This window comes from Lithobates pipiens, unplaced genomic scaffold, assembly GCF_037356315.1.
Source record: "Lithobates pipiens isolate NorthernLeopardFrog02 unplaced genomic scaffold, aLitPip1_a1.2 Scaffold_16, whole genome shotgun sequence".
Taxonomy (NCBI): Eukaryota; Metazoa; Chordata; class Amphibia; order Anura; family Ranidae; genus Lithobates; species Lithobates pipiens.
In genome coordinates, this window is record NW_027507748.1 from 631,789,091 (window position 1) to 631,815,118 (window position 26,028).

Below are 26,028 nucleotides of genomic sequence, written 5' to 3' on the forward strand. Positions count from 1 at the left end.
GGATCAAGACTCATGTTGACAGAAGTTTTTGTCAAATGCAGAATTTTACATCTGAACGCAGAGCTGCACAAACGCATGCGCTCTAATGGAAAAGTCAGCATTAGAGAAGAGAAGGTTGCCTGCAATTCAAACACACTTCAATTAGACATGCTACATCTGAAGAAACACAGTGCAAAACCAAGCAGGTCTGACACTGCTTCAGTGTCATCTACAAAACTCAATTGTAGTAAGTGTGTAGGTAGGTGCAGGTCTTCTCTTCTATAGGTAGGACCATGATGATGCTACAGGGGAAGTGGAGTCTGTTAAGGGAGATTGTTCTGTTAAGCCCCATACACACTATCAGATTTTCTGCTGATTTTTGTATTCCAATTTACCAAAACCATGTAGTAGAAGGGCCTGCCTGATTGCATACAAATTGAAACTTCTAAGGTTTGACCTCATATTATATGGTTTTGGTAAATCGGAAGGAAAAAATCAGCAGAAAATCTGATAGTGTATATGGGGCTTTATTATTATTATTCACGATTTATATAGCGCCAACAGTTTACGCAGTGCTTTACAATGTATAGGGGGGACAACACAATTACAGTACAATACAAAAGGTACAGGAGGGCCCTGCTTGTAGAGCTTACATTCTAAAGGGAGGTGGTGGTGGTACAAAAGGTAATAGCTGCAGAGAATGATTTGATGGGGGTGGCTCGGGGACAGTTAGGTGGGCGTGGGATTTAGGATTCTGTTACTCCTCTCTGGAAAAGCAAATATCTGATTTGATATCAAATTCTCATGAGAGTTAGGGGCCATCTTAATAGGGTACCTTTTAAATAGTGGATCCCATGTCATGTCATCTCATGTCATTTGGGTGCACTTTGAGTGAGTGTAAGGCTAGGGAGAAGAAAGCTAGGGGGAAGAAACCACTGGTTATGTCGGCCAGTTCAATAGATACTGGCCAACATTCGGCCCATATGTATGGCAGCTAGTCCGACAGAAACCGGCCATTCGGCAGGCTTCGGACGAAGGGTGATGCCGAAAAAAGTATGCCGAGCAGGTTTTAGATCACCGCTCTCAGCCAATGGCAGAGAACGCTGACCAGAGTGTTCTGGCACGCGCAGGGGGGTGGGGGGTGTCCCCCTGTCAGAACACAATAGCACAGCAGGGGAGTTTGCTGTACTAACATCTCATTGTTAGTACAGCAGCTCCGATCTGGGCTGTCAATTTTTTTTTTCGTTCAACACACTGGGTTTAATGAAAAAAACAAAAACGAGTAGTGTATACGAGGGCTAAGGGATACCAACTTGAGCCAAAGAACTTCCTGAGGTTCTGTTTTCAGTGGGCTAGTGCTATCCGGTTACACCGCATACAGCCACCACTCCTGCAGAATCTGGCCTTTGGTAACATTACCATATGATACCATATAGAGAGCTGTTCTGCACTGTACTGCTGTGCAATGTGCCAATCATTTACTTATTGTGACTTTTCCCACTCTAAACAACAACCATAAAGTCTCCACTTGGAGGCGTGTGTGTGCACTTCTTCCTGAGCGGATACTTTACACGAAGCCCTACATACAATTAGGAATTTGCTGACCTGCGTTTTGATATGCGTTTCAGACCCATGTTAAATACAGGAATACATTACCTACTGACATGAGCCTTTACCACTCTCCATAGTCTATATAATTTCTTTATTTTTAACCCTGAGAAAACTCTGATAACAGAAACCAGTACAGGTGATGCATTGCTTTCCATTACTCCCTAGGTCAGCGATCCAGTGGCTGCAGAGTTTAATTTGAACACCCAACTGATACTTCTATCTAAAAAGTCTCTCTGGTTGTCCGATGGATCGATGGGATTTGGCCAAGAAAGTGACATAGCCTTTACTGAAGGTACGATATCTGTACACCTGTACACTTGTGATGAAATAACAGGATTTTGATGTACTAAATGTATTGTGTATAATTAAAAATGGGTTTGTTTGGTGTAATGTGGCCCGGATGGGTCAGTGCAGTGATGATGCGCCGATCTCATCACATCACACAGTTCCTTTTCTTTTTTCTTGAAACTTTATTGAGATGTCACACACAGACATCTCATGAAGCTCAATTTGAACGTCATCACACACCACCACAATGCAGTGGTGTAAACCAGGCAGATAGGGAGACGAGGCATTCTGCTTTGGCTGCCCTGGAATAGCTACCCAACGCAGTCCCACCACATGTGATGTGAATGGACTCTTTTTTAAGAAAAGTTGAAATCTTTTTTGTAGGAAGTTATTGTAAAAATGAAATGTTCTGTGGCCATCTAGGTTTTTTTTTCCTATTCTCCAGGGGATATGACAAACAATTTTGAACTTTAGAACCGGCATCTGTATTTGAAATCTATATAGGTTTTCCTAAAAGTTAAAGAATAAGTTCACTTTAAAAAAAAAAGTAAAAATATGTGCATTTACTATTTTTTTTTTTTTAGGAGTCTGGAAAGCATTGCACCAACGATCAGATGCAGATTATCTCCTGCAGACTGTCAGTGTAAGCTGTCTGCCCCGTACAGCCAGGCAGTTTCACACTGACATTAAGACTTAAGCCCCATACACGCTATCAGATTTTCTGCTGATTTTTTCCTTCAGATTTACCAAAACCATGTAGTAGAAGGGTCTGCTTGATTGCATACAAATACAAAAACCCTAAGGTTTGACCTCATATTATATGGTTTTGGTAAACCTGAAGGAAAAAATCTGCAGAAAATCTGATAGTGTGTATGGGGCTTTAATGAACTACCAGAACGCTCGACAGCTACAGAACTACAAGCCGATAGCCACTAAGGATGTCACGACTTGTAATTCATTCAGTCACAGAACTCTAAGCTGTTTTCAAGAAGTGACAGCTGTTGTGGGGAACTTCTCCCTACACTGCTGTCACAGGGAGAGAGAGCAGCAGGGAGCAGCTGCAGCAGTGTTGCACATGTTACATGAAAATGGGTGAAACGTGTCACATGTTCTCCAAGGTGAACTTATCCTTTAACTAAATCGAAAAAATAAAAAGATATATACAAATTATTCCCATTTTTGGTGCCATTAGTGCTGGCATACCTCCAGACAGGCTTGATCTTTGAGTTCCAAAAGTGGATGTAACTTGACCAAATATTAAGTAGGCGATTTGTTTAAAAAGTGCTGTTTGTTGCCGTGATTATACAAATGTGGTAAGTCATAAAATGTTGTTATAACTGAATGTGGCCTATGAGCTTCAGTAAAGAGCCTGTCTTTATATTATGTATAAACCAGATCTTGACTAAATATTTATACTACAGGTGACATTATTTATGGTCGGGTGATGGTGGACCCTGTACAAAACTTGGGTAATTCATTTTATTGTAATATTGAGAAGGTCTTCCTGTGCACTGGAGCAGATGGTTATGTTCCCAAATATAACCCGTCCAACGGTGAATATGGCTGCCTTGCTGATTCAACATCTCTTCTGTACCAAATAAAAATTTTGGTGAGTTTAGTGACAACCTTACAATCAAAGCTGGTTTTAAGACTTATTAACTTTCCCTACTTTTACATAAGATTGAGCAACTTTATTAATGTAATTGCAGTCACTCTTCTCAGCTGTTTTCTGCTACATTGGGTGTAGATCCTGTCTCTTTGAGTATCTGCAGACATCACTGCATCTCAAAATCTGTCGGAAAAGTTGGAAAAACTTGTCTGCTAATGTTTTTGGAAAGGCTGGCTAAAATACAATCATAGGGGTGCTAAGATCACACCGGACCTTCTGACTGCCTTCTTATGTGTGTGGCGGAATTAATATGCCCTGTAGAGGCTTTGGGAATTAAATTACCTTACATGAAATACAAATTATAAACATACTCAAACATGCAAATAAGCTCAGCCTCTGGCCCTAAGCCACAAATATATTAAAAAAAAGTGTTCTATGTAATATTAAATTCATGGGTATAAGAAGCAGTTTCATGGCAGTAGACTCACATCTGATTATTTTGTTTTTTATTTTTATGTATTTCTGCATTTTGTATATGTCTGTAATAATTTGTGTCAATTGACTGCCCACAGGACAAAGCACAGCCAGAAACTCAGACTAGCAGGTTTGGCAGTGTGGTGTTTAACGCCAGGCTCGCTGCAGATGATCCAGAGGCGCTGCCTCTAGTCAGACAGCCGGGTTCAGATGGATTTAGAATTGACTCCACTCCTTTGTTCCAGGTGTGTTGTTGCTTACCAAATCTTAGTCAATTAGTCATGCTTAGAACTGATATGTATAAATGTTACTAATGAAAGCAGACTTTGCATTAAAAGTGTTTAACATTAAAACATACGCCCATGTACCCTCCTAATCCCCCCTCATTATAGGAGAAGAATTCACAGTTTTATAGTATGAAACCAGGAAGACCGCTAAAGCTTTATGGGTACTGTTCCTCGTCACTGCTTAGACTTATTTTGAGTGCAGGCAAACAACATAAGGGTGGGAGATATAAATTACTACACAGAGAGACTCCAAAAAAGCCTACACATAAAAGCTGGATTTAAATAAGAAGAGGAGAAACCCCAATAGAAACTAGACTTGTATATACATACCGTATATACTCGAGTATAAGCCGAGATTTTCAGCCTCTTTTTTGAGGCTGAAAGTGCCCCCCTCGGCTTATACTCGAGTCATCGCTGTCTGCCCGCTCGATCAGCGTGTCGAGCAGACAGACAGCGGCCATTCTATAATTTAAAAGCCGCGCCTCCGGCTCCGCCTTCGCCTGTGATAGGCGGAACACTGAATTTCCCAGCAGCCTGTGTTCCGCCTATCACGGGCATCGTCTCATCCTCGTACTACGGACGAGGATGAGACGATGCCCGTGATAGGCGGAACACAGGCTGCTGGGAAATTGAGTGTTCCGCCTATCACGGACATCCGATAGGCGGAACAGCAGTCAGTGGGAAATTGAGTGTTCCGCCTATCACCGACGGAGGCGCGGCTTTTGAATCCTAGAATGGCCGCCGACGAAGAGCTGAAGGACGGAGGCTCGGCTCGGGACGGGACGGGCCGGGCCGGGACGGGACGCAGGCTGGACGGGACGCAGGCTGGACGGGACGCAGGCTGGACGGACACAGGCAGGCTGGACACAGGTAGGCTGCACGGACACACACACACACACACACACACACACACACACACACACACAAACACACACACACACGGATGCATGGACACACACACACACACACACACACGGATGCATGGACACACACACACACACACACGGATGCATGGACACACACACACACACGGATGCATGGACACACACACAGGGATGGATGGACCCACAGGGATGGACGGACACACAGGGATGGACAGGCATGTCTCACCCTCGGCTTATACACGAGTCCAGTTTTTTGGGGGTAAATTGGGGGCCTCGGCTTATATTCGGGTCGGCCTATACTCGAGTATATACGGTAATAAATAATCTTTAATTTACACTTTTATAAAACTTCCATCAAGGGTAATCAACATAATAAAATTGTACAATTGTATTCTAAAAACATATATAATATCCCATTGGATCAGTCCAGTGTATAAATACCAACATATTGCATGCCCAAAGTTATTGACACATTTCTCTGCATTTTACCGCTATCTCAAGACAGGGTATTGAAATTCAAATTCCCTTTAAAATGTCCTGTGCCAAATTCATGAAAGCCCTGTAACAGGTTTGGTTACAGTTCCAATATGTACAACAGATTTGTGGTGTTTTTATGTGTGTCAGTTTTACAATGCATTGTTGTGGCCGTGACAAATTCAAAAATAATTACTTCCCGAAGATAATTAGTGTGGTGTTTTTAAGACAAAATGGGTAGAGCTTCATGGGGAACTCGGAGAGACTAGCCCCTATGCACAAGGCCAGGTCCAAAAGGATATGGTTTGATCCGTTGGGTGTGGAAGAACTAAAGTGGCCTACACAGAGCCCTGAGCTACACCTTTGAATGGGCACAAATTACCACAAGGAAACACCAAAATCTAGTGGAAAGCTTTCACAGAAGAGTGGAAGCTGTTATAGCAGCAAATGGGGAACCAAATCCCAAATAATGCTCATGGTTTTGTGGGATGTTTGAAAATCTCATATAGGTGTGATGGCCTGATGTCAACTTTTGACCATATACTGTAACTGAGCTGGGACATCAGGAGTAATTTTGGTGTGCTTGTTGGTCTGTTGTTGTTAAATGCATGAAAATTTTTTAGTACTCACGTGAATGTCTTTGAAAAGCATATTCTTTGAATGTTCTACAGGTGTCTACAGGACGAGAGTGGTATATACACACAATATATACTGTAAGGTCCAAAGAAAATGCAAACAGAGGCATTGGAAAAAGAAGCGTTGATTATCAGTACCATTCATTATTGAATGCTGGTCCTTCAGGAGGTTCAGTCGCTCGTAAGAAAAGAGATGTCAGTGAAGCCCCAACGATTGCTCAGGATATTGGCATGGATAACAACAGAGGAACCAATATCCAACATATAATACTGGAACGCAGCAACAAGAAGACTGTTCCAGAGAAGGAAATTACTGTTGATGGAATTATTCCTAGAGAGCTGAATAAAAATGAAAGTGAGGTCAACGTGGTTATCATTGTAGTTATCCTGGCAGCAATATTACTACTTGTGGTCTGTTTGATAGCCATTATTGTTTTCCTGCTTAGACGCAAGCAGAAATCTAAAAAGAAGGAAGAAGGTCAAGAATCAGGAAGTAGTGAACCCATGATGCCGCATCGTGGTTACAGTACCGACAGCTCCGAGGTTTGACATTGTGTAGCCTTGATCAAGCCATAGCAGAGTGCCTCAAAATAACTATATTTCCAGTAAATGTCTCTTTCCAGAACACATATACATACCCTGTGCCACATGGTCAGTCTGCTCTTAAATACCTCATCTCTATTTAATGTGTTGGATGGACCATGAGGAGCACAGACGATACAGGAGCATGAAACCAATGACTTTGTACAGATGGACGTTTAACAGACCCGACAACCTGAACTCATGCACTGAACATGAAGAGGCGCTGAACTATAACTATAAATGAGGATCATCCTCTTGTATTTCTTTTATATTATTTAAAAAAAAAAATTGAAAATATGCAAAGGTGCTGATAGCTCATCTGTCTTCTTAGAGAGTGAGCTCATTCTTAGTTAACCTCAGAGGTTCAATGATGATACTATACATTTCAAATAAGTATTGTGTTTGTCAAGAGAGTTTTGATGAGTATGAAGATACTTAAATTCATTCTTTTGTCTATTGCAATATTTAAATTGATGACATGGTCCAGTTACCGCACATGCATTTGCATTCATGTTGTTCCGTGGTATGCCAAAGATTCCTAATGGCTACAAAGTGCTAGTCTAGGAGAGGACATGGCTTATTCATAGTGTCATTTTAGCTTTTCATATGTGGTCATTATCACACAGTGGACTTGTTTTAAAGTACACCTGTAGTTGAGGAATAAAGGAGTTAAGTGGAGGAGATGTTCATTGTACTTGGTTCTTTCAGGGTTTTTTATGACATTTATTGAATACATCAAAATACTACTCAGGTACATGTCATACAAAAGTTCTTTCAGAGATTTAGTGTGTGTTACGACGGTGTCAATCTAAGTCCATTCTCTTGCATGTCTCTATGGCAAGGTCTAGGTTTGACCAGCACAGCTTTAGAATGTCACGTTTAGGTCAGGATAATTCATTAATTTCACTGTATTTTCATTACCGTGCATATACATTTTAGAAGTGACAGACCACCTGAATTCTTTTGCATGCATCTTATAATATTTTACAAAGTTTGTGTGTTCAAAGTAAAATTCACAGGTTATTACTGTTTATAATACAGCTACCTTTCAGCTGGAATTATTTGAACTTTAGTAAGTGGGATTGAGGAGAGCAGAATCCTTCGTTGGGGGATATAAAATAATGATCCATGAAAACTAAACGCTTGCAGTAGCTAAATATCTAACAAGAAAAATAACAATTGTATCTTCTTGCTGTATTAATGCAAGTAGAATAATATTGTGTATTAAAAAAAAAAATTACTCAAAAGTGCCAAAACCTCCCACAATCTAACCTCCACAGATCTGCTATAATAAATGCACATGCAAAAGACTGAGCTTAACATTTTTGCAGGAGGAGCTCAATATATGGAGGAAGTGGTTTAAAGTGGTATTGAAAGTGATATTTAGAATGATATCGAAAAATTCTAAACGTGTTCGAAGATCATGGGGTAAAGGGAAAAATCTTCATTTAAAAAATGGCTTTAAATATACTTTATCATCATCCTTCCAAAATTCTCAAAAACTTTAGAATAAAAGGCAAGTGTCTGTCTTCTCATTTTTGATGCTTTATAATATACAAATTGTTTCCTTCCAAACTGCAGGTGCACTTTAATAGGGCAAAGAACTGTGGTGCAGTGACTATTAGAAACCAATCAGGAATCGTTTCCTGTTGGTCCAATTATACGAAATTGCCAAAAGCAGATATGCATTTGCTTTAGGTTACTGTACACCATTGCCCTTTGTCTTATGTTACTAAATAAAGGCCATGATGGGCAAAGAAGCTTATGGTGGTACAGGAAGATGAAGGTATGCATGGGTTATTTACAGGGTATCCTCACCGCTGTAGAAGTTATAGGAATAAACACGAGACAAGGTTCCCATGAACCAACACTAGGAATGTAGTCACATAGTGTTAAATAGCCTTCAGTGCTGATTGAGCAGCAAAAGCTGACAGGGCAGTTGTACAGAAGTTGATAAGTAGATCGACTTCTGTGCATCCACCCTGGCCATACATGAATCAAAATGTTCCTGGCCCCTGATGAACCGGATGAATTTCAAACCACAGTTGGCCAGCTTAAGACTGATAGATAAGAAAGGTCTCTACTGTTCACTGCAACCAATCTGGTGTAATGTTATATGTATGAATTATAAAAAAAGTAAGGGATCTTAGATCAGACTCACAATGTTATGTGCATTAAGGCCTGCTGGGTTCAAGAAGCCCAATTATTTTGAGTTGGCAGTGCAAAAAACACTGCCAACTCATAGAGATACTTAACATGGCACGTAGCGGTGCTCTGAAATGCAGGCGCATGGGGTTCCATTTTAAACTGTGCCTCAATGCAAAGGTTGATTTGGGACTCTAGTGTTTGTTGAGTACAGCTGTGACACATTTTTTCCTTCAAAAATATCTAAAATCACCCCCTTGTGTTAACCCTAATGGATCTATACAATAAATACTGTTATACAGTTGACTTTTAATGGTGCTTTTCCTGTATATATACTTTCATATGTGTGAGCTACTGCACATACATTTTTCAGTGCACCTGTGCCTCAGTTTGTATTTTTACATCATTTTGTACCTTTAGGAATATTTTTGTAATAATACAACCCAGTCCTGTACTGACTGTGTTTATAAAAACGTTTTTCATAAATGTTCTCTATCATACAGCACTGAATATCTAACATTCTCTACGAAAAAGCAGTTTTCCAATGTTTGTACTCAAGCTATAATAAAAATTATTTGTATGTTGGACCTAGAGCCACCATGTGGTCTGCAATAAACTGTTTTTTCCCTATTTGTTTTTGAGTGGTTATTATCTACTATGACGGTAATTTGTATGCATTTTTTTTATAATGACAATGGTATTTCCAAGTGCTATCAAATACCCAGGTAGTACAAAGTGGAAAGAAAGGAGGGCGAACCACTGAGTTCCACCATAATAGTTTAAACCATTCGATGCTATATTTTAGACAAGTAGGAAAGGGAGAACTTGAGTAGCGAACTACGATTGTGGTAGGGGAAGGTAGTGTGTGGAACATATGGGAAAGGGTGGAATTCTACTATTGGACTAGAGAAGGAGGAGAGAAATTTAAGAGGGTGGAGAGAAAGGGGGTGGTCAGAGACTGTAAGTGGGTTGAAGGAGAAGAGAAAATATATAAAGAAGGGGTGCTCCAAAGGGTAGCTGGGGACCCCACCTTAGAGAGGAGATAAAGTAGGAAGGGTGGGGGGGTGGAAGAGCATGGGAGGGTGGGACAAGAGAGCAAGAGGAGTATGAAAATAGTTAGAAAGATCAGGTAGGGGTGCTCTAGGAATAAGGGGTACTGGGGAGGGATTAGACCAAGCTCAGCCTGTCCTATAGGGGCTTCTCTGCATCCAATTCCTATGTCAGGAGATTGTGACCGGCTCTCAATGGAGCAGATTCCCACAACTCCGGTGCGAATTGCATAGCAGTCCTGTGCATATTCTGGTCCGTTTCAGGTCTGAATTCAGTCAAAAATTTGGGCTGAAATCAGACATGAAACAGTGAATGGACAGACCCCTGCTGTGAGCCGTTCCATGCTTCAGTGTGAACCCAACCTAAAGGTTTAAATGGTGTAAGGAGAAGTTAAAATCCTGGGTTAGGTTACACTTTGCTGTCGGTGTCCCTCTGGGGAGATTTCCTTTTACTTCCTTTCTTTAAAATGCAACAGGAAGTGAGAGGTAATCTCTTCAAATCATCTTGGTCCCCCCGTTGGATGATTTCCCATTATCTCTTGCTCTCATGACAACTGTATATTTTTTTGCTTTCTATTGCAAGGACTGTGGTCATTATTACAAATTATACAAGGTATTTACACCAATTGGCTGTAACTTTATGACTGACAGGTTAAGTGAATAACATTCATTTTCTTGTTACAATGGCATCTGAAAGTTACATAGTAGGCGAGGTTGAAAAAAGACACAAGTCCAACTTATGTGTATGAGTATATATCAGTATTACATTGTATATCCATGTATGTTGTGGTCGTTCAGGTGCTTATCTAATAGTTTTTTGAAACTATCGATGCTCCCGCTGATACCACCAACTGTGGAAGGGAGTCCCACATCCTTGCCGCTCTTACAGTAAAGAACCCTCTATGTAGTTTAAGGTTAAACCTCTTTTCTTCTAATTTTAATGTGTAGCCACGAGTCTTGTTAAACTCGCTTTTGCGAAAAAGTTTTATCCCTATTCTGGGGTATGGTATTTGTAAATTGAAATCATATCCCCTCTCAAGCGTCTCTTCTCCAGAGAGAATAAGTTCAGTGCTCGTAACCTTTCCTCATAACTACTATCCTCCAGACCCTTTATTAGCTTTGTTGCCCTTCTTTGTACTCTCTCCATTTCCAGTGCACCCTTCCTGAGGACTGGTGCCCAGAACTGGACAACACACTCTAGGTGCGGCCGGACCAAAGTCTTGCAGAGCGGGAGAATTATCATTTTATCTCTGGAGTTGATCCCCTTTTTAATGCATGCCAATATTCTGTTGCTTTGTTAGCACCAGCTTGGCATTGCATGCTGAGCCTATCATCTACTAGGACCCCAGGTCTTTTTCCATCCTAGATTCCCCCAGAGTTTCTCCACCCAGTGTATAGATTGCATTCATATTTTTGCCACCCAAATGCATTATTTTAAATTTTTCTACATTGAACCTCATTTTTCATGTAGTTGTCCACCCCATTAATTTGTTCAGATCTTCTTGCAAGATTTCCACATCCTGCGGAGAAGTTTTTGCCCTGCTTAGCTTAGTATCGTCCGCAAATACAGAGATTGAACTGTTTACCCCATCCTCCAGGCCATTTATGAACAAATTAAAGGATTGGTCCCAGCACAGAATCCTGGGGGACCCCACTACCCACCCCTGACCATTCCAAGTACTCTGCATTTATCACCATCCTCTGAACTCACCCTTTTAGCCAGTTTTAATCCATGTACTCACTTTATGATTCATGCCAACGGACCTTATTTTGTACAGTAAACATTTATGGGGAACGGTGTCAAATGCTTTTGCAAAAGTTGGTGGAATATATTAGTCAGCAAGCAAACACATTTGGGTTAATTTACTAAAACTGGAGAATGCAAAATCTGGTGCAACTGTGCATGGTAGCCATTCAGCTTCTAACCTGGAAGCTGATTGGTTTCTATGCAGAGCCGCACCAGATTTTGCACTCTCCAGCTTTAGTAAATCAGCCCCATTGTCTGTGAAGTTGATGTGTTAAAAGCAGAATAAATGGGCATCACAGTTTGCTATTAAAAATGTCATGTTTATTTCATTAAAGACTTAAAACATTAATATGCTTCATTAGCAGCAGATTTATCATTAGCAATTACGCTTAACGTTTGTACATATAGACTTTTGTTTTGTTAGTAAATGTATTTTCTAAATCATAGTAAATGTTTAAAAATAATAATAATGAGTTTTAAATCTTTTATAACCTTATAATAAAATATATGTCTACATGAGGTCCAGTTCACACTGAGAATCAAATAGGAATGCTTTGTGCGTTCCTGTGCAATCGCATGCATTTCTGTGCGGTTGCGATTTCAGCCATTCATTTTGAATAAAATTGTACCGCACCAAAAGTAGTGCATGCACTACTTTTGTAAACTCATTGCAACCACATTGCATGGTACTTCTGTACCAAGCGATCCTGTGCAGGCAAACGTGCAGCATTTGCAATCTGCGTTTGGTGTGTCATTGACGCCCACTGCAGATCGCAACTGCAGTTCCTTTTGAACGCAGTGTGGGAAATGCACAAAGAATGCAGTTTTTCTGCATCATGTTCTGGTGTGAATCAACCTTGAATTTAATCAATGAAACTGAGATTATTGATTGTTAAAGTGCAGATAGCTACACTATTCAGGTAACTTTGAATCATCTAAATCTTTAAATCATCTAAAAGTAAAATCACCTACTGTATAAGCAAAGTGTCCATAGATGGATAGTAGTTTTCCTGAGAATAATGGGTGGGGAGATATTTGCCTCATAGGAATGCAGGGACCGACCATTATAGAATGCTGAGACCCACCACTATAAGCAATCAACATGCACAGCAGTTCATATGCAGTATTTTTAATTATTCACCTTTCTAAAGCAAATAATAATCTAATTTAAGAGTATCAAGTCACAAGTCAATTCATTTGAAATTGCATCGTTGTAATGGTTAAAGTGTCCACAAGACATGCCAATTCATTTTAGGGGTCTTAAAAGCCCTCATCTTTAGAGCTAGACTTTGAAAATTAGGCAATCTGGTAAATACTGCTGGATGGAAAAGTCTTGTATCAAGGGTAAAAAGTCTGCGGAGCTTAACAATTCAGAGGTTTAATAGGTAACTCATAACATAATGAGCTAAGGCTGAGACTTGGATGCGGATCCAGTGTCCCAGGGACATTGATGGATAGCAGACTGGCAAGATATTCAAATTTATTGTCTACATTTTGGGTATTAGAGGGCCCATACAGAGGGCTCTCAGATGTCACGTCACAGGAAAAAAAGACAACTGACTGGCCAAGGTATAGATCATGACTGGACATGGCCAGACATGCTAACAGAACTAGGTAAGTAAAGATCTTGGAGGAAAAGAAGATGTAAATTAGCACATGGGGGGGAGGGGGGGGGGGTTCAAGGAGACAAATAGGGTGGGGAAAGCTTCAGAAAAATGTTTTCCTAGCCCCTTAACTAGATTGATTGGGCATCCCTCATACTAGATGAATGCAATATTTTTTGGGGGAAATCTGACTGCATGTTGCCAGTGTTTAGCAAAAACCTACCCAACTATGTGGAACATTTGCTATAATGGGTCAGCATCTAATTCACTATTACTGGGTCAGATCAATTTGTTGTTATAGTAAATGTGGTCATTATTGATTTGGAGTAGGTGGGGAACTTTAGAAAAGCAAATCCAGTCTATTTACAGTGGTGTGAAAAAGTGTTTGCCCCCTTCCTCATTTCCTGTTCCTTTGCATGTTTGTCACACTTAAGTGTTTCGGAACATCAAACCAATTTAAACAATAGTCAAGGACAACACAAGTAAACACAAAATGCAATTTGTAAATGAAGGTGTTTATTATTAAAGGTGAAAAAAAATCCAAACCATCATGGCCCTGTGTGAAAAAGTGATTGCCCCCCTTTTTAAAACATACTATAACTGTGGTTGTCCACAACTGAGTTCAATTTCTCTAGCCACACCCAGGCCTGATTATTGCCACACCTGTTCACAATCAAGGCATCACTTAAATAGGAGCTGCTTGACACAGTAAGGTCCACCAGAAGATCCTTAAAAGCTACACATCATGCCGAGACCCAAAGAAATTCAGGAACAATTGAGAAAGAAAGTAATTGAGATCTATCAGTCTGGAAAGGGTTATAAAGCCATTTCCAAAGCTTTGGGAATCCAGCGAACCACAGTGAGAGCCATTATCCACAAATGGCGAAGACATGGAACAGTGGTGAACCTTCCCAGGAGTGGCCGGCCGCCCAAAATTACCCCAAGAGCGCAGCGACGACTCATCCAAGAGGTCACAAAAGACCCCACAACAACGTCCAAGGAACTGCAGGCCTCACTTGCCTCAGTTAAGGTCAGCGTTCATGCCTCCACCATCAGGAAAAGACTGGGCAAAAATGGCCTGCATGGCAGAGTTCCAAGGAGAAAACCACTGCTGAGCAAAAAGAACATCAAAGCTCGTCTCAATTTCTCCACAACACATATTGATGATCCCCAAGACTTTTGGGACAACATTCTGTGGACCGATGAGACAAAAGTGGAACTGTTTGGAAGGTGTGTGTCCAAGTATATCTGGTGTAGAAGGAACACTGCATTTCATAAAAAGAACATTATACCAACAGTAAAATATGGTGGTGGTAGTGTGATGGTCTGGGGCTGTTTTGCTGCTTCAGGACCTGGAAGACTTGCCGTGATAAAAGGAACTATGAATTCTGCTGTCTACCAAGAGATCCTGAAGGAGAATGTCCGACCATCTGTTCGTGTACTCAAGCTGAAACGAACTTGGGTTCTGCAGCAAGATAATGATCCTAAACACACCAGCAAGTCCACCACCGAATGGCTGAAGAAAAACAAAATGAAGCCTTTGGAGTGGCCTAGCCAAAGTCCTGACCTGAATCCTATTGAGATGTTGTGGTATGACCTTAAAAAGGCCGTTCATGCTCGAAAACCCTCTAATGTAACTGAATTAGGACAATTCTGCAAAGATGAGTGGGCCAAAATTCCTCCAGGACGCTGTAAAAGCCTCATTGCACGTTATCGCAAACGCTTGGTTGCAGTTGTTGCTGCTAAGGGTGGCCCAACCAGTTATTAGGTTTAGGGGGCAATCACTTTTTCACACAGGGCCACGATGGTTTGGATTTTTTTCACCTTTAATAATAAACACCTTCATTTACAAATTGCATTTTGTGTTTACTTGTGTTGTCCTTGACTATTGTTTAAATTGGTTTGATGTTCCGAAACACTTAAGTGTGACAAACATGCAAAGGAACAGGAAATGAGGAAGGGGGCAAACACTTTTTCACACCACTGTATATGTGTAAACTTGAACAAGAGCCATAAAACATGTCCACAATATCTTTACATTATATATACAAACTTTATTTCTGGGACTATTTAACACCCCCTGTATTATTGGCCAGGCATTCTATCTACAATGAACATAAATCCATAGTTGGGACTAGAGCTAATCATTTCCTAGACAGGCCTTGCAGTATGTCAATGGGGAGGGGGAATACAATGGTGGAATTGTTCTCAGTGGCGATTGTGGCTAAGGTTTGGAGGTAGCGCAATTGTAGAGCTGCCGGAGATTCACAGATCACCATTGAAGCCTCCTTCAGAGCCCGAGAGGCGTTCATCTCACCTTCTGCTGCTATTACCTATAAAGTCAAAGGAGGCAAATGAAAAATACATACTTTATAATATACCAATTATATTTAAGTAGGAGTCACAATTGAACAAGTGAATGGAGGAGTTATGCTCTATTCACACTGGAGAGGTAAAACCACAGACCTCATATATTAGCTGTTTCAGCTTTACTTGGAAAGAGGATAAAAGATTTCTAGAGAGATCGCAACAAACCTGCAGCAGCAGTATACTGGATCTATACACTGTACTATCTGTTGATTGAGGAATTTATAAACAATGCGTATCACGAAAAAAAAAAAACGTTGCCAAAATAAAGTTCCTTAGTACTTTGAGGACCATAGTACTTTGTGCCAAAATGCACTGCCCCTCACCCGTCTTTCTATTTTCAATGTAAAATATTAGCAGAATCAGTATGGCAATTCAAATGCATCAGTGTCCCCGATCTGCCTGACAGTCTGCTTCCTAGACCCCCTTTCACTCCTTCTACATAGGCTGCAGACTATAATATTGCCTCCCTTTCAAGATTCTCAAACCTAACAGCCCACACCTGCCTGGTGCTTGTAAGCTAGGCAGCCCTTTAAGCCGGCCACTGTGCAAATTTTCTTCTTCCTTTGTGATATAAAAGGCACAAAGCAAAACAAATGCCCAAACTCATCGATGATTGAAATTACAGATGAAACCAATCTATGGGTATTAACCTCCCTGGCGGTATGATTAGTTCTGATTTTAGGTGCTGAAAGCGGTACATTTATTTTCCATGGAAATTTGGCATTTTATATTATAGGCCTGCAATTCTTAGGAATAACTCTCTTAAATCTGTTCAAACCAAAGTTTTTATCCCGGGTGTGATAAAATTTATAATATAATAAATAATGATGATAAATAATAATAAAAATTATTCAATAATGTAATCAAATCCAAAAACACTGGCATTTGCTCATTTGCAGAATTGTCGCTGTCATTAGATTTAGTGTTTGATGACGAATTTCCCCACAAATCACTTCCCCTAGTCTGTCCCCTCCCCCTTCAGTTAGAATCACCTCCCAGGGAACACAGTTAACCCCTTCACCGCCCCCTAGTGTTAACCCCTTCACTGCCAGTGACATTTTTACAGTAATTAATGCATTTTTATAACATTGATCTCTGTATTAATGCCAATGGTCCCAAAAATGTGTCAAAATTGTCCCCCATAATGTTGCAGTCACGATAAAAATCGCCGATCGCCGCCATAACTAGTTATAAAAAAAAAATTATAATAATAAAAATGCTATAAATTTATCCCCTATTTTGTAGACATTATAACTTTTTGTGCAAACCAATCAATCGCTTATTGCAATTTTTTTTACCTAAAACATATAGAAGAATACATATCGGCCTAAACTGAGAAAAAAATTGCTGTTTTAAAAAAAGAATGGGGGTATATATTATAGAAAAAAGTACAAAATATTACTTTTTTTTTATAGTGCAAAAAATAAAAACTGCAGAGGCAATCAAATACCACCAAAAGAAAGCTCTATTTGTGGGAAAAAATTACGTCAATTTTGTTTGGGTACAATGTCGCACGACCGCGCAATTGTCAGTTAAAGCGACGCAGTGCCGAATCGCAAAAAGTGCTCTGGTCAGGAAGGGGGTAAATTCTTCCGGGGCTGAAGTGGTTAATGCAATAAACCTGTTTTTTTTACAACTGCCTAATTTTTAACACATAATTCATGCACTGAAAATTAGAAAATTGCCAACTATGGGACTTGAATACATAAGACCCCTTTCACACTGAGGCGCTTTGCATGCGCTTTAGCGTTAAAAAATAGCACCTGCAAAGTGCCCTGAAACAGCGGCTCCATTCACTCCAGTGTGAAAGCGGCTTTCACGCTGGAGGGACGCGCTGGCAGGGCATCAGAAAAAGTCCTGTCAGCAGCTTCTTTGGAGCGCATTAGGAGCAGTGAAAACAATGGCGCAGCGCTGCAGCGGTGTTTTGGAGGTGGATTTTACCCCTTTTCAGTCACTAGCGGGGGTTAAAACCACCCCACTAGCAGCCGAATAGTGCCACTAAAACAACAGTAAAGCGGAGCTAAAAATAGCGCCACTTTACAGCTGATGCCCGGGATGGCTCTGTAAAAGGGGTCTAAGACATGCAGTTGAGGACTTAGAAGCAGTCTTATATGTCATGGATACAATGTAACTTACAAATACCAGCCCAGTATATTATTTGTAATGTTACTATCCCATGCTGCACATTTTACAATGATGTGCTTTTTGTGTAATATCTGGTAATCATTACCTTAGCTCTGGCCTCTCGAGTAGCTTCAGCCTCAGCTGCCATGGCCCTCTGCATCTGCACTGGTAGACGAACGTCCCTCATTTCTACCCGTTCCACATTCACCCCCCATTCATGGGTAGCATTATCCAGAATTGACTAAAAGACATAGAATGGTTTTATTTATAAGCTTATTACCATAAAATACATACAGTGCCTTAAAAAAGTATTCATAGCCCTTGAAATTTTCCACATTTTGTCATGTTACAACCAAAAATGTAAATGTATTTTATTAGGATTGTATACGATAGACCGACAGAAAGTGGCACATAATTGTGAAGTGGAAGGAAAATGATAAATGGTTTTCAACATTTTTTAAAAATAAATATCTGAAAAGTGTGGCGTGCATTTGTATTCAGCCCCCTTTACTCTCATATCCCTAACTAAAATCTAGTGGAACCAACTACCTTCAGAATTTACCTAATTAGAGTGCACCTGTGTGTATTTTAATCTCAGTATAAATACAGCTGTTCTGTGAAACCCTCAGAGGTTTGTTAGAGAACCTTAGTGACCAAGCAGCATCATGTAGACCAAGGAACACACCAGACAGGTCAGGGATAAAGTTGCGGAGAAGTTTAAAGCAGGGTTAGGTTATAAAAAAAAATATCCCAAGCCTACCAAGACATGGCCGACCACCTAAACTATCAGGCTGGGCAAGGAGACCATTCATCAGAGAAGCAGTCAAGAGGACGAGGAGGAGCTGCAGGGATCAACAGCTCAGGTGGGAGAATCTGTCCACGGAACAACTATTAGTTGTGCACTCCACAAATCTGGCCTTTATGGAAGACTGGAAATTAGAAAGCCGTTGTTGAAGGAAAGTCATAAGAAATCCCGTTTGCAGTTTGTGAGAAACCATGTGGGGGACACAGCAAACATGTGGAAGAAGGTGCTCTGGTCAGATGAGACTAATGCCGCGTAAACACGAACGGAATGTCGGACAGAAAAAGTCAGACAGAATCTTTTAATCCTATATTCCAATCGGGTGTATGCCTCATCTGACTTTTTTTTCAAAAATTCTGACAGACCTAGAAATAGAACATGTTTTAAATATTTACGACGGAACCTATCGGGAAAACTGCTCGTCTGTAGGCTGTTCTGACAGACCCAAAACAACGCATGCTCTAACATAAGTACGAGACGAAGGCTATTGGCTACTGGCTATTGAACTTCCTTTGTCTAGTCCCGTCATATGTGATGTACATCACCGCGTTCTTGATAATCGGACTTTGGTGTGATCGTGTGTACGCAAGGCAGTTTCAGTGGAACTCTGTCGGAACTCCATCGGAAAAACCTTCAGAGTTTATTCAGACGGGAAAAAACGGTCATGTGTACGCGACATAAAATTAAATTTTTTGGCCTAAAAGCAAAACGCTACATGTGGCGGAAAACTAACACTGCACATAACCCTGAACACACCATCCCCACCTTGAAACATGGTGGTGTCAGAATCATGTTGTAGGGATGCTTTTCTTCAGTAGGGACAGGAAAGCTGGTCATTGTTGATGGGGAGATGGATGGAGCCAAATACAGGGCAATCTTAGAAGAAAACCTGTTAGAGTCTGCAAAAGATGTGAGACTGGGGCAGAGGTTCACCTTCCAGCAGGACAACGACCCTAAACATACAGCCAGAGCTACAATGGAATGGTTTAGATCAAAGCATATACATGTGTTAGAATGGCCCAGTCAAAGTCCAGACCTAAATCCAATTGAGAATCTGTAGCAGGACTTGGGGCGGCACAGTGGTGTAGTGGTTAGCACTCTCACCTAGCAGTAAGAAAGTCGCTGGTTCAAATCCCAACCATGACACTACCTGCCTGGAGTTTGCATGTTCTCCCTGTGCCTGCGTGGGTTTCCTCCGGGTACTCCGGTTTCCTCCCACAATCCAAAGACATGCAGGTAGGTTAATTGGCTTCTGGCTTCTGTCCAAAATTGGCCCTAGTATATGAATGGGGACCTTGGATTGTGGGCTCCTTGAGTATAGGGACCAATGTGGGTGTAGCAATGTACAGGGATAGGGACAATTGTAGACACTTACTCTGGATGGACTGGTGTCTTTATTCAACCTAACTATGAAACTATGAAACTTGAAAATTGCTGTTCACAGACGCTCTCCATCCAATCTGACAGAGCTTGAGTTATTTTTCAAAGAAGAATGGGCAAAAATGTTACTCTCTAGATGTGCAAAGCTGGTAGAGACATTCCCAAAAAGACTTGCATCTGTAATTGCAGCGAAAGGTGGTTCTACAAAGTATTGATTCAGAGGGGCTGAATACAAATGCACCCCACACTTTTTACATATTAATTTGTAAAAACATTTTGAAAACCATTTATCATTTTCCTTCCACTTCACAATTATGTGCCAGTTTGTGTTGGTCTATCACATAAAATCCCAAATAAAATACATTAAAAATTTTTGTTGTAACATGATAAAATGTTATAGCTCATTAGCATATCTTCATTCAATCGTGAAGGGATTTTTCTTTTTAAATTTGGTTGTAGGCCTTGGCTTAGCATCTTAAAATCGTGCTGACTGTCACTTAAACAAGCTGTTAGCAGACTTTGAATCTGCACTAATGTTTTTTTCATTCCTCACTTGAGCGAATTGGATCATGCTTTTTTTGGAGTTTTTTTGTCTTCCTCTGGATCAACTGTGGGTATAGAATTGTGTATATGGAGGTTATGTATTGAATTGTTTGTTTTAAATTGGCTGAACTAGAAGGACTAGTGTGTTTTTTCAACTTGACTATGTAAAAACAGCACAGGTCAACATAGTGTAGAAAGCATAACCAGTTTTGTACTAGCATGTAGTGCTGTCATCTTAAAGTGGAATTGAAGGCAAAATATTTTTTTTCATTTTGGAGTAAGGGAGGGTTATAGGGTTATAACTAGGGATGCACCGATACCAATTTTTTAAGACTTTAAGACTATTTTGCCCTTGGATGCATTTATTTTTTTGCACATATGTGCAGACTGGGATCACTTATGTGCTGTCTGCTTCAGCTCCCTCTGGTGCAACTTTGTTCAGCGGTTTAGGTGCGATTCAGGTGCAAATTGTCAAAGTATATGACAATGGACCATGTTTAAAATCGTACCGGACTCTTTTTGTATAAAACGTGCTGCAATACTCTCGACCCTGGCGGGGTTACCCACAGCCTTGCCTTGACTTCTTGCCTTGTCTTCTGGGGTTGTTGTTATATTGCCAATATATATATTATATATAATATATAAATATATTATATTGTCAATTCTTCCACCTTGACAGCTTATGAACAAGTCTGGGGCGAATGGCAGGGATTGGTGAATTCGGTGGGTGGTTGCTTTCAAGAGGAAGATCGTTTGCATGTCTTACTGTACTTCATTGGTAAGAACATTGAGGAGGGAGTCTCGATCTCCTCGCTGAATCAAAAGCTGGCAGGTTTGGCATTTATGTTTTGGCTCTCAGGGGTGGCGGACGTTAAACAAAGTCTTTTTTATTTAAAAAGGCTTTGCAGGGGTTACAGGAAGGGTAGGCAGGTACTTGATTCCCGCCGTCCCCTTCCCTTCACTCTGCTTGGAATACTTTTGAAGCATTTACCTAAAGTTTGCTTAACTTCTTTTGAAATGGTCCTATTTAGTACTGCTTTCGTTTTGGCTTTTTTGGGGGCTCTCCGGGTGGGGGAACTGGTTAGTTCTTCTACCCGCATTGGGGTGGTTTGAGCGTTTCGGATGTCACGGTTCAGGGGGACAAGGTGTCTTTGTTCATTCGGAAATCAAAGACTGATCAGTCAGGGCATGGGGCCAGCATGGTGCTCGGACGGGTTCCCAATTCCTCTTCCTGCCCAGTCACCACCGTCCTCATTTGGTTAAGAGTCAGGGCCTGGGTCTGGGCCTGGGCCTTTTTTGACGCATGCTGACGGGTCGGCTTTGTCCCGGTTTCAGTTTATTTCAGTTTTTAGAAATTGCCTACTGTCTGCTGGTTTTACTCGGTTGGCATATGCTTCCCATTTTTTCCGAATAGGGGCTGCAACAGAGGCGGTCAGATGGGGTCTGAGTGACCAGATCCTGCAGAGGATTGGTCACTGGCAATCACAGAGTTTTAGTTTGTATGTTCATCCTCATCTCCTATAACTTGCTTGTTCTCATTGTATCCCTGTGTTATTGTATGTCGTGGTTGTGGGGAGTTCTTTGTTTGTCTTTGTCTGTTTCTGCTTTTCATTACACTGTTATTTCTTATACTTGTAATTTCTTGTTTTTCAGACAGAGAATGTTTGGTGTGGATACTCGTCCACTCTTACATTTTTTGGTGTGCAGACCAGAAGGCAGGCAATTGGACTTCCCACGCAGCGTAGCCAGTGTGAGGTGGATCGGAGTCCTGGGCATGCTGTGGTCCTGGGTATTGCCGGAAGTGCATCGGTTTTCCGGGTTGGATAGACCCCCGGACATCTTGTTAGTGCATGTTAGGGGTAATGATCTCGGGCTCCGGGCCACCGGGAGTTGATTCGGGATATAAAGTTGGATTTTCTGCATTTCTGATCCTTTTTCATTGACACCATTTTAGTGTGGTCCGACATTGTGGGTAGATCCTCTTTGCATCTGGCCCACTCTGTGGACACGCTTAATAAGCCTAGAATTAAACTGAACAAAGAGGTGCCATAATTTTTTGTTAGAAACAGTGGCCTTGCGGTACACCATTTGGAGTTGGAGGGTGACAATTGGCTCAGTTTGTGGGGGGACAGGGTACACTTGAATGTCATCTGCACTGATATGTAGTTCTTAAGTCTGCAGGACAGTGTTCAGAGGGTTTTTCGTCTGTGGCGGACCGCCCAAGTGTGAGGTTTCGCACTTGGGCATCTGTGGCAGGTGTCTCAGGGTTTTGAAGGTGGGAATGGTCAAAATTTCTGTGGAGAATGATGAGAGGGGCTCATCTTTGGTATGGGTACCTTACCGAATATGTGATGTCAGTAAGGCGATATCAGTATTGGGGCTGTATCAAGTGGTAATGTGGTAACTAATTGTCCCAGAGTCAGTATATTTGCTGCTGGGGGCCGTGGTATGGAACTGGTGCTTGATACAGCCTATTCGGTAGACCATGCTTGCCTCCAAATACCTGCAATAAGAGAGTCAGTTAGTGTACATTAGTGGGGTAAAGTTTTTTATCTTTATGGAATGTGATAAAAAGATGTATTGTTAATGGTGTCTTCTGTTAATAAAAGGCTGCTATGGTCATTTAAATCCATTCACAGTGGTCGTGTCTTATTCATATAAGGTGGGTAAGGTAGGAGTTAAGTGAGGTCATGGCAGCTGGTAAGTTAGCAATACACCATTTGTCTAGTCATTGGAAATGACTTTTCAGTAAAGTGACACTTACCCTTTACTTTCATTACACTATTAAATAAAACTGTAAATTTCTAGACTTCAAAGTAGTTATCTAATCAGTAAAAGGAGACATGAAATAGTACACTCGGAGAAGACTGTCTTTAAAGTATAAAATGCAATTAATATAGAACTCCATCTATAGCCTACTTTCTAGTTTTGCTTAGAGGACTAGAACCTATATCAGATCCATACCGCTGTCTGGGTCTCCACTAGGCAGATTCATTGCAATTATTTGTAGTCACCAGGACAAAGTGAGGGGAAACCCAAAATGTTACTGTTTTCACTGGTACAATAGTAGAAGGCATGTATTCCAATTAGGACACATGTACTGGCGACAATTGTTAAAACTGGAATTTCTCTGGGCCCATTGAGGAGATAACTTTTTGTGTCTCTGGGAGAGTAAGTAACAAGAAACCTTTACATTGGGGCCATGAAAATAAAAACTTGGTAGACGTTCTTACCCTTTCACATAAAAAAAGAAGCTTAAAAATAAAAACAGTTTATCATTGGGAGGGCAGAATCCTACCTGAATATTGTGGGCGATATCCTCGCGGTTTGACAAGATGCTGGAGAGGGTCTGTGTCCCTAGAATGTTCCTCAAAGTGGTTTGGGCCAGCTGGGCAGTAGCTACATTGACATTGTACACATTAGCCACAGATTTTATCGCATTGTAAATCCTATAATACACAACGCCATCCACTGTTGTTGTAACTGAGTCTTTAGTAAGGATCTAAAAGAAAACAGGAGCAATTCAAATGTTGCTAAAAATAACCATTAAAGTGACACTACACAATCCCCTTATTCTCCAAAAATAATCCATACACACCCACTACTTAATGACCCTGTAATCTATTTTTCATGCAATTTTTTCTTCCTGTGTTTTTCTGCCTTCTTGTAACATCCGTGAGCTCCTGAACCTTAATTATACCCCCTCATTTCCAATTGTTTGGAACAAGCAGCATTAAGGTCCATACACACGATCAGATTTTCTGCTGATTTTTTCCTTAAGATTTACCAAAACCATATAATATGAGGTCAAACCTTAGGAGTCTCAATTTGTATGCAATCAGGCAAGCTCTTGCAATACATGGTTTTGGTAAATCTGAAGGAAAACAATCAGCGGAAAATCAGATAGTGTGTATGGGGCTTTAGTTGCGGTCATGTGCACTGCTTTATGCACACTACAAATCCCATAGTCCATCTCAGAAGTGAGCAAGAGAGCGTAGCTGTGTTCGTAAACACCATGGAGCCATGGGGAAGGAACACAGCCACCCTCTAACAGGAAGGCAGATTACAGCTGCAAAAAAAAAGAATTAGGAGGAGGCTGAGAGCAGTAGAAGGTACTTTTTTGTGTTAAGGCTGGGTTCACACGGTTTCCCCACATTCATTTTACATGACAGGAGATTGTGACTGTCTCTCAATGGAGCCGGTTCACACATCTCCATGGTGGCTGCAGAGCGGATTGCACAGAGGTCTTGTGCTTCTTTGGCTCCATTTCAGGTTCTGAATTCCACCGACAATTTGGGCCTGATTTGTCCCTGTAACGGAGAACAGGGATGCACCGGACCCCTGCTGTAAGCCGCATCCGTTTTAAGTGTGAACCCAGCCTGAAGTGAAAGTTTGCCTTTTCACAAAAAATGAAGTACTACACACACCCCACCCCCTTGCTCTCCACTGCATTGACCTCCGAAGATGATCAGCTTTCACTTCCTATGCAGCTGGTGCAGCATTTTAGAGACTTGAAAGCCACAGTCTTCTGTAAATTCTTTTAGAGCGATTCTGATTGGTCAGCAGTGGCGCATGACCAATTTTAATTAAGTAGAATTGCTCATATCTCTCCTGGCATCCCTAAGGAAAGAAGGGGAAAATTACTGCGGCTTTCAAATTCCTGCACCGCTGTACCAGCTGAGTGGGTAGTGAAAACTGATCATCTACAAAGGAAAATGCAGGGGAGTAGGGGAGTGTGTAGTACTTTAGTTCACCTTTCATTGTTTGCCCCATATAGGTAAAGGATCACACGACAGGAAGTGATCTGAATTCTCTCCAATGGGTAACGGACAAGGAAAAAAACTGAAAGGGATCTAACTCTTCTGGACTTTTTTACACTTCAAATGTAGGTCTGTCACTCAATCACCACATGAACAATTAAACCAAATATTAACCCAAAGCATAACACAATGGTGGATATAATGAGCTAAAGTTGACACAAGATTAATCCCATCACAGGAACCTCCATGAGTTAGCCAAATTAGTCAACAGACAGAGACAATAGGCAACTCAATTAACTCAATTAACAATGGGAATTCACACCTAGAAGACACACAATGGGACAAACACTTAACACATAACACATTAAACAGATTCTATCAGGAGATCCCCAGCATCAGGTTGCTTTGAGCTGATCATATAACATCTGTTCTGAGTATAACAATCTAAAGCAGTTGACATGGACATTCACTGTACTCTTCATTTAAGCACAAGAGACTCAATTTTGTTCTCACTGTTGAAACGTGTTCTGTAACCTTCACCTAACACACAGACACATTTTCTGCTAAAAGCTCTCTACTCCCCTCTCCCCTCTCAAGGTTTTACTTTTACAATTGTTCTATTCGCTAGCTTTTAATAATATATTTCTATTTGTTATCTTTTAATAACATATTTCTATAATA

The 26,028-nt window shown here is 40.9% G+C and overlaps 2 protein-coding genes across 5 annotated transcripts in view; one reads left to right on the forward strand and one right to left on the reverse strand.

Moving 5' to 3' along the window:
- Positions 1-9,598, forward strand: part of FREM2 (FRAS1 related extracellular matrix 2) — a 257,581-nt gene extending 247,983 nt beyond the window's left edge. Inside the window, exons 21-24 of the mRNA XM_077484182.1 lie at positions 1,756-1,882; positions 3,300-3,487; positions 4,060-4,206; positions 6,278-9,598. Coding sequence (XP_077340308.1) covers positions 1,756-1,882; positions 3,300-3,487; positions 4,060-4,206; positions 6,278-6,790 — 975 coding nt within the window. The 3' untranslated portion in view covers positions 6,791-9,598. The remainder of the gene's footprint in view (positions 1-1,755; positions 1,883-3,299; positions 3,488-4,059; positions 4,207-6,277) is intronic.
- A 2,465-nt stretch (positions 9,599-12,063) lies between these two features.
- STOML3 (stomatin like 3) overlaps positions 12,064-26,028 on the reverse strand; it is a 54,977-nt gene continuing 41,012 nt past the window's right edge. For all 4 annotated transcript variants that reach the window (XM_077484186.1, XM_077484185.1, XM_077484184.1 and 1 more), the window contains 4 exons: positions 23,886-24,089; positions 17,969-18,103; positions 15,350-15,701; positions 12,064-13,727 (listed from right to left, as the gene is read on the reverse strand). In XM_077484186.1, the coding sequence (XP_077340312.1) occupies positions 15,513-15,701; positions 17,969-18,103; positions 23,886-24,089 (528 nt within the window). In that variant the 3' untranslated portion in view covers positions 12,064-13,727; positions 15,350-15,512. The remainder of the gene's footprint in view (positions 13,728-15,349; positions 15,702-17,968; positions 18,104-23,885; positions 24,090-26,028) is intronic.